Source organism: Talpa europaea (genome assembly GCF_964194135.1).
Source record: "Talpa europaea genome assembly, chromosome: 8".
In the NCBI taxonomy this organism is placed as follows: Eukaryota; Metazoa; Chordata; class Mammalia; order Eulipotyphla; family Talpidae; genus Talpa; species Talpa europaea.
Genome location: NC_140075.1, coordinates 119,638,972 through 119,652,370, shown reverse-complemented (window position 1 = coordinate 119,652,370; position 13,399 = coordinate 119,638,972). Strand labels below are relative to the sequence as shown.

The 13,399-nt window shown below is 50.0% G+C and overlaps 1 protein-coding gene across 1 annotated transcript; it reads left to right on the top strand.

Moving 5' to 3' along the window:
- Window positions 1-12,061: 12,061 nt before the first annotated feature.
- Window positions 12,062-12,965, top strand: LYSET (lysosomal enzyme trafficking factor; the record flags this gene model as incomplete). The annotated part of the gene is made up of 2 exons (XM_084239795.1): window positions 12,062-12,141; window positions 12,554-12,965. 2 exons carry the CDS (start codon window positions 12,062-12,064, stop codon window positions 12,963-12,965), a joined length of 492 nt encoding a protein of 163 aa, XP_084095921.1.
- Window positions 12,966-13,399: the final 434 nt, after the last annotated feature.

The window sequence follows — 13,399 nt, the reverse complement described above, 5'->3', positions numbered from 1 at the left end:
GAATAAATATTAAAAAAAAAAAGATTGGAGGGCCTCCCCTGGTGGCGCAGTGGTTGAGCGCTGGGCTGTGAAGCTGCCTGCAGCCTCTACAGCGCTGGTTCGATCCCCGGCCGCTGGAGAGGGTCCCACATGGCGCGCAGACCTCTCCTGCCGTGCCCGCTGCTCCCCTCAGCAGTGTACTTCGTCGGTCTGCCTGTTCTGTTCCCCGCTCTGGCTCTGGTGAATTCATTCACCCTCCCGCACTTCTGACTGCACCCAGTGCTTGTATAAATAAATAAAAATAAATAAATCTTTAAAAAAAAAGAAAGATTGGAGACGGAATGAGGCCATGACTTGGAGAAAGGGGGGAGATCGTTTTAAATGAGAGATTTCAGTCACCTGTGGTCCCTGTTCAGGTCCCGATCCCCATAAACCAACTGTCAGGTCAGCAGAGATCACTGAGGAGCTCTGGCTCGGAACTGGGTGTCAGTGACACCAAGTCATTAGGACAGTCTCATCAGGAGTGATGTGGGCAGTGTAAGGACTATTTGTTTTTTTTAAGATTTATTTTTTGTGTAGAGGAACTGGGGTGTAGGCCAGCAGAACAGGCAGTTCTACTGAAATACACTGCTAAGGGCAGCAAAGGGCGAGACAGGCGAGGTCTGCTGCGCCATATTTGGGGTAGCTCCCTGGCCAGGGCTCAAACTCAGGCCAGCACAGTGATAATGCTGAGACTTAACCCCTAGGCCACCAGGGAGGCCACAGAAAAAGGACTAGTATATATTTAAGTATAAAAAGACAAAATGCCATGGTGTTTGGGATAAGCTTTTCTTTTTTTTTTTGTGGGACCCTCGCCAGCGGCCGGGGAACGAACCAGCGCTGCAGAGGCTGCGGGCAGCCTCGCAGCCCAGCGCTCAACCGCTGCGCCACCCGGGAGGTCCGGTTTGAGATAAGCTTTAAAAACATTATAATGATAGACTGAAATGTGGAGCCCTGCTTGTAGGTAAAAGGTGTGATTTTCAGTTGTCCTTAGCATGAGACTATTTTGAAGTGAAGCATATATTCTAACAAACGGCAGAAGCAACGAAGCTATTTATAAAAATATTTAAAACTGGGGGAGAGACATTTGGTTAAACACGCTATTAAAACACATGTTTATCTCTATTGCCACCTGAAACTCATCCAAAATGACAGTCAAGGACTACAGCGCATGTTTAAAGCCTACCAGCTTGAGGAGAGGGGCGCCGTGACTGCTGGGGAGAGGCGTCTTCGTCCCTGCTGACAGCATTACAAAATCCCGCAGGCTGGGGCGTCATGAACAATAGGACTGTTTCTGGTCGTCTTGGAGGCTGCAAGTCTGAGATCCAGGAGGCCGGCCTGGCGGTGAGGGCTGTCTTCTGGGTGTCTGTAGTGCAAGCGCAGGGCAGGTTCACTATCAATTTGGGCACATGGATAAAGGGAATCCGGAAGCCCACGGTGGAGTTTTCAGGCTTCAATGCTCTCAGGGAACCAGGTACTAAGGCGCACCAGGCAAGAGGCAGGCACTGGCCGGGCAGGGCCAAGGAGGCTGGAAGCAGGCAGGCAACCAAGCTCCCCAGCCCCCCACGAACCTTTCCTCTTTCTCTGGGCTCTCTCTGGTGTTCTCTCATGGTCTCGCCTCTTAGGCGTAGCCGTCCTCTGAGTGACGCTGCCCTTATAGCCCTGGCCTCTAGGCTCAGGTGTGCACACTTACACATGCCCGTACCCGCGCTCCAGGTGCCCACAATCAGGCACGTGTGCCCCGCACCCGGGCTCCCAAGCACCTTAACACGATCAAGGCTGCAGGTGATAGCCAGAGGCTAGTGGCGCAAAAAGCCTGATTCATTCATTTACCTTACAGTGGCAGACTTCTTGTGTCCTCACAGGGTGCAAGGGCTGCCAGGGAGCTCCTGGAACCTCTGAGAAGGGTGCTAATCTCATTATTGGGGCCCCACCCTCCAATAGCTAATCACTTCCCACAGACCCCATGTAGGGGCAGGAAGGCGCAGAGCAGGTCCTGTACGACCCGAGCAGATGGGGAAAGGAGAGTACTGGAGCCCTCGGTGGCTTTTTATAAGCTTTTATTCAGCTTTTACCGGCTTTTACAAGGCAGGCAGGGGTGCCAGGGGGCCGGGAGGCTGGCAGGCCTTGGAGCCCCTGGCGAATCTTCACTCTTTCTGGGCTCTGCGGCCTTCTCTCATGGCCTCTGCTGCTCTGCTGGTTCTCTTCTGGTCTGTTCTGCTCCTCTGGTGTCCCCTGATGCTGTTCTAGTTGAGCCCAGTCTCTCAGCCCAGGTGAATCCCACCTACGTAAGCCCTCACCCCACTCCAGGTGCCCGCCATCAGGCATGCATTCAGGACCGCAGGGATCCATCATCTATCCTGATGGCGGGAAGGCGGAAAAGCCTGACATTTTTTCCTTACCCTACACCTGCACATTACTAATAAGAATAAGAGAATTCGGTTGACCTCTTGGAATGTATCTCTTAGTTTATTTAATGTAAGAATTTGTAAACAATACACAAATTAGAAGTATTCTTTGGAGAAAAACAGAAAGTTCACACAAAAAGATAAAGTTGTCCATGGTTCTGTTGCCCAAAGGTAACTGCTGTAACATTTTGGTGTATCTTCTTCAAACTCTTTTCTTTACAAAGATAATTATGAGGATGTGTGTAGGGTAAAGAAAATGTCAGGCTTTTCTGCCCTTCCGCCATCAGGATAGATGATGGATCCTTGTCCTGAATGCATGCCTGATGGCGGGCACCTGGAATAGGGTGTGGGCCTAGGTAGATGGGATTCAGCTGAGCTAAGACTGTGCTTTTTAAGGGCGGCGTCACGGGGGGACGCCAGCAGCACCAGTAGCAGCAGCCGCAGTAGCAGCCGAAGCAGAAGCCGAAGCAGAAGCCGAGAAGCAACACAACGAACACCAGAGTCCAGATAGAGTGAAGACTTGCTGAGGGCTGGGAGGCCTCCCAGCCCCCCAGCCAGCACCCCTGCCTGCCATATGCCTGGTGAACCCCAAATAAAAGACCTGCAAAACCACTGAGGACTCTGACTCCTCTTTACCCAGTCTGCATGGGATCAGAAAACCTGCACTGTGCCCAGTCCGGCCCTCTACAATGTGTCAACGCAGGAACCAGACTGTTCCGTCAATGCCATTCTCTGCTTCCGCCCCTTTACGGTGGGTGGTAAACTTATGTGTGTACCAAATACTGCTCGCCAGGTTCCATGGCAAACTTCACCTGTGATGGCCAAAATGCAACCAGCTTTGACCGACAAAAAAAAGCAATTGCCTGTGGTTCTACCCAATACTATTTGTTTGTTTTTTGTTTTATCATTTGGGATCTGCCAACACGTTCTACCTGCAGATTCCCACAGGAGCGGCCATACCGTCCTCCCTGCCGAGATTGTCAAGCCTGGCTTCCGTGATGGGGAGTAATAAAGTATCGTGACAGTACCATGGTTCCAGGAAACTATTTGGCGTAGGGTCTTAATCATGTGACAAGCAAAGCTGTTCATATATGTGGTGAACTTGTATTTCAACGGAGGGTGCACAGTATTTTAATTTTAAAACGAGTGAAAGTCATTCCAATACAGTTTGGTTATAGTGGTGATGGAATTTATAGCCCTTTGGGTATGCCACAATTTGCTCAACCTATTGCTTATTATTGGGCATTTATGTAGTTTCCATTTTTATTTACAATGGAAAATTCTTCTAGCTCATTCTTTGTGGACATCCTCAGTTTCTTAGGACATTTCTACAAATGGAATACATTCAATAAAAGGAATGCACAGTTTAAAGCTTGTGTTGCCTGCTGAGGGTATGGTTTCCTAGAAACCAGAGCTGGCTGGTACAAGGGGAGTCTTCTCCCCGCTCCCGGGAGGATGAGGGTTTCTGAGTCCCTGCAGGTTACTGCTTCTCCTTAAAGGGCACTAAAAGGGAGGCAGGTGAGTTCAGAAGGGAACCAAAAACTGAGAAGCAGCTGGGTATTTACTGCTTAGAGCAGAGAGAGATTGAGGAGGTAATTATGTCTGTTTCTAAAGAGCTGAGCATATGCTGGCTGTAAAACCTAAGAGGGCCCCTGGCAGCCTTTAAAAAGGACAGAGAACAATCCTGTGTTTATGACTCTGAAACTTGAAAGAGTTAAATTAGTGGCCAGGAATGTTATGAGGATTTTTTTTCCCTCTAAACCTGGATCTAATAGAAGAATTGTATCACCTAAAGGTAAAACACCCAGTACATGTACAAAGGTAAAGACTGGCTCTCTGTGCATATAAAAATAACAAAGATAACAGGAAGAGCTGTACTGGCCCCGTGGTTCTCACCTCCTGGAATTCACGGCCAAGTGTAGGAGTGGCCCTGAGTGTGGGCTGGCTTTAGTGACTTGCTTCTTGTGAGCAGAGGTGACGGAAGTATTGGGATGTCATTTTTGAGGTAAGATTATAAAAAGGCTCCGGCTTCTGTCTTGGGCATCCTCTCGTTCTCTCGGATAGCTTCCATCACAGGTGGGAACCAGGTGGGTCTGGAGGCAGCCCTAGGAGAGACCCCCCCAGGGAGTTTGAAAGACTGTCTCCCACAGCCCTGGCCCACACATCTGTCTGAGAGAGGTTCAGAACTGCCTGTTCAGTCCCTCCCAGACTGTTGATCCATAGAAACTAAAATTAGAATTGTTGCCTTTCAGCCACTCAGTTTTGGGGGGGTAACAAGAGAACAAATGGTGTTTATTGAGCACTTACTTTGTCGCTGGTACAGTTCTCAGCACTTGACATGATTCATTTGGTCATCATCATGGCCCTGTGAATGCGTGTCATTATTTTCTTCCTTTCCAGTGGAGGAAACTGAAACCCAGAAGGACCGTCCATTCGCCTGAAGTCAGGGTTAGGAAACAGTGAAGCTGGAAAAGGAGTGGGGTTGTTCTGACTGACCCCACAGCCCCACTCACATAAATAAAGCTCAAAACAATAGCTGCTCATATTTCACTAGACAGAATTGCATTACTTGCCCTTATCGAAATTTGGCAGAGGGCAGGTACTGAATCATCTTAAACGAATCAACATTTCTCACCCCCACTTCCTGTGAGGACCTGGAAGAGGCTGGGCTTCCCCTAACAGTCGCAGTTCTGTAAAGTGGGGGAGCAAATCAGCCTTTAGCTACACAGGAGGAAGAGGGCTAGGGGCTGCTGGTGGCAGCTCACAGTGCTGGCCATTCCGTAGCCTAAGCAGGTTGTATTATTATTTGGTTTTGGCGGCAGACTGGGGAGTGGTGATGGGGAGGGTTTGAGGCTGTAAGGTCAGAAATTGGCTCACCAACAATCATATTCACGGGCTCACACCCACTCTTGAAGTAGTGTGAGTTTGGTTCAGAGCCAAGCCACTCTTGGAGGCCATGTGGAACCAGACAGATCTTGGTAGCTTCTAGCTGCGTGGCCCTGGGCAAGCCACTTGTCTATCGGAAGGTCTGCTTCCTTATTTGAAATCAGGGAGAGTCACAGTCACAAGGGCCTTGGTCAGACAAATACGGTAAAACACGAAAAGCATTTAGCACCATGTTAGGATACAGGAAAAATTTAAATGCTAGGATACATTTAAAAATTATATGCAGCACCGGGGAGACCCAATAAATAAATCTTTAAAAAAAAGAAAAAGAAAAAAAGATGCCTTGATGACCGGAATATATGTAAAATGACAATTATTAGCCACGTCGCTAACTTAAAGTATGTTTGTAAATGAAGTTATTCAAATAAAGATTATTAGATTTTTTTTCACTCACACAGTTTTAGCACTAAAAGAAACCAAAGAGGGCCTCCCCGGTGGCGCAGCGGTTGAGCGCTGGGTTGCGAAGCTGCCCGCAGCCTCTGCAGCACCGGTTCGATCCCCGGCAGCTCCCCAGCCACAGGAGGAGGGTCCTGCGTGGCACGTGGACCTCTCCTGCCGCCCGCTGCTCCCCTCAGCAGTGTATTTCGGTCCTTCTGCCTGCTCTGCTCCCCGCTCTGGCTCTGGTGAATTCTCTCACCCTCCCGCGCTTCTGACTATACCCAGGGCTTGTATGTATAAATAAATAAATAAATCTTAAAAAAATAAAATAATAAAATTGAATAGTTTCTATTAAAAAAAAAAAAAGAAACCAAAGACTTTGTAAGTAAACTGAAGTCCAAGCAGAATGAAGTGCCTTTACAGAGCAAGCTGGGGGCAAGCTCAGATTTGGGTTCAAGTTTGGGCTATGTTTTCCTGAGCAAGCTTTTCACCTTCTCTGAACCCCTCTTACCTCATCTGCAAAATTCTATTATTCTAGAAAAAGGGAAAAAAATTATATTATTCTAGACGCAGACTTCTGACTCCCTGGGCGGTAGCTAAGAGCCTTTACACTGAATTATTTAATATATTGGCCCAGTTTGTGTGGTAATCCCGAGGTACCAACACCTCCAAAAAGCAGTTAGGCTAGCTGGTAGCAAAGGCAGGGACACCCCTGAGAGCTAGAGTACTTTTGACCTGAATGTCATTCTCTTTAAATGAGGGCATTTCAGAAGTTGATCTCTAAAACCATCTAGCTTCCTATTTTATGATACACTGGCAGGGAGTGAAGTGGAATCACCAAGGATCATCTCACTTGGACAGATTGGAATCAGTCTATTTGACAAAGCCAAGCCTCTGACAAAGCTAATTAGAAGGTTCTAGAAGTGTCATGGACCTTAAGAGGCAGCCACTGACCCAGACTGAGTAAATCCTTAAATATTTTTCCACATAAAGTTTTGAGGAATTTTCCAGTCTTTGAAGGGGTTAGATGTGCTGCCACTTACGTAAGAAATAATCCCTTTGCCTGCTTTGGCTTGGCAGGGTGACGGCCACCCCGCCAGGTCAAAGGCGAGGCCTTACCGCCACCTAGTGGTGTTTAGGTGAATAACCAGTGTTTTGAAAGGCACGTCCTGCTGATTTATTTTACTTGTTGGCATCTCAGGTCATTTGTTATTGTGTGGATAAGTATTCAGGTACACACATATGTATTTTATTTATTTATTTTAAGATTTATGTATTTATGCATACAAGAACTGGGGTACAGGCCAGAGGTGGGGGGGGTGAGAGGATTCACCAGAGAGAGTGGGGAACAGCACAGGCAGATTGACTGAAATACGCTGCTTGAGGGGGAGCAGCAGGCCAGTCAGAAGAGGTCTGCTGTGTCACCAGGGTAGCTCCCTGGCCAGGGCTCGAACTCGTGCTGCAATGGCTGCGAACAATTTCATAGGTTGCGTCTTAACCCCTTGCGCCACCAGGGAGGTCCACATATGTATTTTATTTTATTTTATTTTATTTTTAATTAATTTTTTTTTATAGAGGCATGCTTTATTTATTTGTTTGCTGGTTTGTTTGTTTGTTTTGTTTATACATGCACTGGGTACAGTCAGAAGCGCGGGAGGGTGAGAGAATTCACCAGAGCCAGAGTGGGGAGCAGAGCAGGCAGAAGGACTGAAGTACACTGCTGAGGGGAGCAGCGGGCGGCAGGAGAGGTCTGCGCGCCATGTGGGACCCTCCTCTGGTGGCCGGGGAGCAGCCGGGGATCGAACCGGCGCCGCAGAGGCCGCGCGCAGTTTCGCAACCCAGCGCTCAACCGCTGCGCCACCGGGGAGGCCCCACATATGTATTTTAAAAAAACATTTTACAAATAGTTTTAAACTCACAAGTAACCGGATACTCACCTAGTTTCCCTTATTGTTAACACCTTACATTAACATTTGTTACCTCCAGAAAGCTATTACTACCATTAACTAATTCTAAATTTTGATTTCACTTTGCCATTCATTTCATCTGCTCCACAATCCCTTCCAGAATTATCCTAATAATCCCACCATTCCAAGTTAGCATATTAAAGTGTTCTCTGTCCATGTTTTTGAAACAACAGTTTTTAAAGAATCTGCTATGTTTCATGAATATAACTATTTTTCAGTTTGGAGTGTGTATCAGATGCTATGTCAGAACATCTTAGCAAAAGCTCTCTGGAGTCAGATTATCTGCTCGTGTTCCTGGCACTGACTTTCATGTTCCTGAGAGAATTTAAACAGGCAGCATAGCAAGAGAAAGGACTTGAAATATATATTTTTTAAAGATTTATTTATTTATGCATACAAGAGCTGGGGTACAGGCCAGAGGTGTCTGTGGGGGGGGGGGGTGAGCGGATTCACCAGAGACAGTGGGGAACAGAATAGGCGGATTGACTGAAATACACTGCTGAGGGGAGCAGCGGGTGAGTCAGGAGACGTCTGCTGCACCATCTGGGTAGCTCCCTGTCTGGGGATCGAACTCGTGCTGAAGTGGCTGCGGATAGCTTCATAGGTTGCATCTTAACCCCCTGCGCCACCAGGGAGGCCCGGACTTGAAGTATTTTGAGTTTAAATTCTGATCCTGCCACTTATTCGCTGTGAAATCCCGAGTGCGTGAATTTCTCTGTGCTTCATTTGTTTGTAAAAGGGGGTAAGAAAAGGTGCCCAGTGCCTAGTCCGTGGTAAGAGTTCAATGTCAGCTTTATGATGAACTCTGGAACTCTCCAAGGCAGGGCCTACAATCTAAATTCCATTACACAGACTAAAGCCCTCAGATCAGTACATTCAGGAGAGTGCAACATTTTTTAATGTGCTTGTACACCAATGTCTGCTTATCAGCAAAATGTAGCTAATACCACTTGTCACTGCTGAGGCGGCAAATGACCATACAAATGTAAACAAGTTACCTTTCAATTCATCTAGAATCCATTATGTTTTTTTACCTCACCTTTATTGAGACATAATTGGTAAGTAAAAATATTTATTTGAATATTGACGGTTTGATACAGGCTTAGCTTTCCAGAGTGGGAGAACCATGACATTAATTGTAACATCATCTACATTATTGAATCTAAGCCAACATCCTAAAATTGAGTCCTTTTATTAAAAACTTGATGCAACCCTTCAGTTATTTGCAAATTTTCACAACTTTTGTTCCTTGTTTTTGGAACCAGATCGCTGATGCACACATCCCCAGCTGCTCCTACATTTTACATGTCCTCCTGCTCCCCACTTTTGATAGTTGCTGCAACTGCCTCGTGCTCCCCACTGCCTAGTTGCTGCAGTGATTCAGAGCACAGCCCACACTAGTGCGCACTAGATGTACGTTCATGAAGTGATAATCTCAGGCCCGCTTCGGGGGAAGGAGGAAGTGAGGCCTTGGGTACAGGCACTCTCGTACCCCTTCTTTTGGCAGTAGAATATTGGCCTTGCAGTTAAGACTGAGGATAAAATTCTGGCCCTGCTGCTTACTGTTGTTTAACCTTGAGAAAGTTCTTAACCTGTGCCCATTCCCCTGAGTGTGAAACTGAGTCTCCCTATAGCGTAGGACTTCTGTTTACATGAGCAAGTATATGGGAATCTTTTAGCTGGGCCTGCCAGTCAGGCAGTGTTCATTTCTTTCCACCCTCCAAATTCAATGCACTTCAGCTTTTTCTGGTACTGATTTGTATACTGTCTTCCTTTATTCCATTGTGCTTCAAATACAATGTCCCTGCAGCAACCTCACTTAGAAAAATACCTCTTCCCCGTGAGCACCATGAGGAAAGAATCCAAGGGGCTAAGATTGCGTATATTCGCTGGTTTTCAAGTTCCTGCTTTGGAAACCCTTTGTTCAAAAGGAATAGCCCCTGGACTCCTGACATAAACAAAACAGATAAAAAGTCACTTTATTAGCATTCCTTTATTTTGTAAGTGCACACTTCTGTTTTTGTAACATGTTACAGTGATACACAGAGGTAATTGTTTGATGACACACATCACAAATCTGAAGTTAGAGGTGGTGGCTGCAAACTAACTTCAGCATTTAATTTTGCCTTTTCATGCCACAAAATAGGCAAAACTCAAAACTTAGCATCTTAACCAACACTCACAATCTTCATGATAAATATAAGGCGATACACACCCTAAAACCTACCTGTGAGAAAACAGCATCACATCAGACATGCACACTTGCTCCTGATACTAGCTGACACAGGGTGGGGGCAGCACATGCACGCAGGCCTTGCGATCCTTCAGCACATGCCTGTAGTGACAGGCTTTATGTACAGTTTTATACAATAAAAAAGTTCACACAGGGTGAATTTAAATATGTACATACCAGTGAAGAACGCCACCCTTCCTAGTTAACAACGCATTTAGGAGACAATCAATAGGCACAGAAATGACAGAGGATTTATTCTGAGACTGGGGCTGGTTAATGTCTCGCTGGAGTATGGACCCTGTACCCTCATGCTCCTCTCACCATCAGATACCCCTTCCTGGCCTCCCGAAGAGCCCCTCTAATCCTGCCCAGACGAGGGCCTCCTCCTCTCCTCAGCTGCCTCTTGCTCCTTCACCAGTGCCAGCAACTGCAGGGAGTCAGGGGCTGGGTCCGCCTGGGCAGCGCAAGTTTTCTGCATAGCGCTTGATGGACGGATCTGGCAAGGACTTGGTCCAGGCGAGCTTGAGTCACAACTTCTTTCTCAGTTGCTCCTCTCTACCAGTTTCTGTAACAAAGGCTCCAGCCTTAGTACATAAGCAGACAATTTCTCATCCTTCTGGTAAGTGGTCAGATATTCGACCTGCAATTCCCTGGGGTTATCAATAACCCCAAACACCTGCTCAAGGGCTTGCAGACATTCAGGACTGTAACGGGAGGATCGTTTTAGCAAACGCCCGCGTTTCTCTGCGTCTGACACCTGCTGCATCTCCATCCTTTGAGCTGTACGAAACAGCCAGGATTCAAATTCCTCCTCTTCTGGCTCTGGAGGACCGTTGCTGGAGAATACTCTCCACTTTCTGTATTTCAGGAATTGCAGGGCAGGCTGAAGAGCCTCATCTAATGCCAGTGCCAACACAGGGGCCCATATTTCTGGGGTCATGCCCCGGTCTAGGTCAAAAGGGTCAAAATGGTCGTTTCCATCCCCCAGAGCGTTCATCAACCCACCAGGCGCCACGCCCTCTCCTCTAAAAACTCATTTAATCGGCTTAAAAATTCATTATCTGGGTTAGGGGGCTTAAAATCCACTCTCCAGAGCCCCCCTTTCCGGGTATTTCTCTCGGGCCCGGAGCAGGACTAGCCTCCTCAGTAAGCCCCCCTCAGGCTACATTCCTGTCCTCCTCCCTCCGAAACGTCCCCCGAGCGGTCTGAACGGGCCGCGGGGCGCCAGCGCGGGCCGCAGAGCCGCCGCGGTTTCCGCCACACCGCGGGCCTGCGGGCCCGGCCGTCGCCAGCGCCGTCCGCGGGTTCGCATCCCTGCACCGGCCTTCCAAGGGCCTCAGCGCCAGGGCGCCAAAACCCGGCCCGGGGCACCGCTGCCGCGGCGGGCAGGCGTCGTCGAGGGCCGGAGTCCCGCGGCCCGCGAGGACGGGGCAGGCGGGCCCGGGGACGACGCCGGCGCGGGCTCCCGGCCGGGCCCCGCGGCAAGAGGCCGTCGCCCCTCCTCGCCCGGGGCGCCCCGCAGCGGGCCGGGCCCGCGACCCTCGCCGCCCGCGCTTCGGCCCTTCGCAGGCGGTGGCGGCACCAGCGTCGGCGCCGCACGCGCCCGGACGGCCTCCCCACGGCACGGACGCCCGGACGGCCACGGGGACGCGGCCGCCAGCTCCGGAAGGCGGGGGGCCGCCGGGCTGGGCAGGGCCCGCCGAGTCGCGCCCGCAGCGAGCGCGCGGCGCGCGGCGCCTGACGTCACGGGGGCGGGCCCCCGGGCGGGGCGCGCGCCCTTCCGGCCCGGGCCGGAAGCCCCGGCCGCGGCCGCATCCGGGACGGCGGGCGGGCGGGCCGGCCGGGACAGGAAGGTGAGGTCCGGGCCCTGCCCCGCGCTGCAGGCTCGGCCGGCGGCCCTGCCCGGCCCCGGGCTCGCGGCGCTGCGCGGCGGACAGGCGCGGGCCCGGCGCCGCAGGGGGCGGCCGGCCGCGGGAGGCCGGGCGGCGGGGAGCCCTCGGCCGGGCCCCCCCGACGGGGCGGCGCCGCGTGACGCGCGGCCACACGCGCCCCTCCGCGACGGCGCGCGCCCGGCCGGCGGCCCCGAGTCCCCCCGCGCCGGCCGGCCGGCCATGCCCAAGCCGCCCGACTACTCGGACCTGGGCGACCCCTCAGCGCTCGCCGCGGCGCCAGGAAGACTCTCGGGACCGCTGTAAGTGCGCGGGCCGCCGTCTCCGGGCGCGGACGTTGGCGCGGCGCGGGGCCGGGCGCTCGGCCCGGCGGCGTCGAACGGTAGACGGGACATGCGCCACGGGCAGCGAGCTGAACGCCGGTGTCTTAGTGGCAGCGGTGCTGGACCTATGTAAGCTCCATAAAGCCATTTATGTATTTTGTGGAATTCCCATAAAAAGCAGAGTCTCTATATCCCGGAACTTCACTTCCTCCTAACTATGCCAGACGTAAAACCACCTGTAAGTCGCTTCCATTTCTGAATGTACACAGTTGTGAACGATCGCGCTGGAGGGCTATGTTAGAGCTCGTGGAAATAAAGCGAGTACATTTGGGATAGTTGCCATGACAGCGCACTGGACCCTAACTGTGTTTTTAATTTTTTTCATTTGAAGGCACAGAGCATGGAGAATGATGAATTTCCGTCAGCGGATGGGATGGATTGGCGTGGGGCTGTATCTCTTAGCAAGCGCAGCGGCGTTTTACTATGTTTTTGAAATCAATGAGACTTACAACAGGCTGGCCTTGGAACACATTCAGCAGCACCCAGAGGAGCCCATCGAAGGAACCACATGGACACACTCCCTGAAAGCGCGGTTGCTCTCCTTGCCGTTTTGGTTGTGGACAGTTATTTTCCTGATACCTTACTTACAGATGTTCTTGTTCCTTTATTCTTGTACCAGAGCTGACCCCAAAACGGTGGGCTACTGTATTATCCCCATATGCCTGGCAGTCATCTGCAACCGCCACCAGGCACTGGTCAAGGCGTCTAATCAGATCAGCAGACTACAACTGATTGACACGTAAAACCAGCCACCGTTTTCCCTCATGATTACAGAACTGCCGGTCCTATGTGGAGCCTAATCACAAGACGGCAGCTTCTTCACAGATCTCAGGAAGTTGTGCTGGGTCAGAAGGTTTTTTAAAAATGTGACCAGGGGGCTATCTTTAACAGAATAATAATGATTTTTAGGTAAAGCCTGAGATGCAGTGCTACAAAATCATGTCGATGGCTTCAGATTTTGGAAGTAAAATCGTGTCTGTTATTTGCATTCTTTAGAAACTTGAATAAGTATCTGAATTCCTATTTTTATCCTACTGTGCAACATAGTGATTCAGAAATTTTTCCTTTGGGGAAAACATGAATATGAACATTTCCATTGTGTTTAATGTAAAAAGGTCCAAACATGGTCATAAAATTTAAATTTTATACAATCGCCTGGCTTGCTTTAAAATTCTTT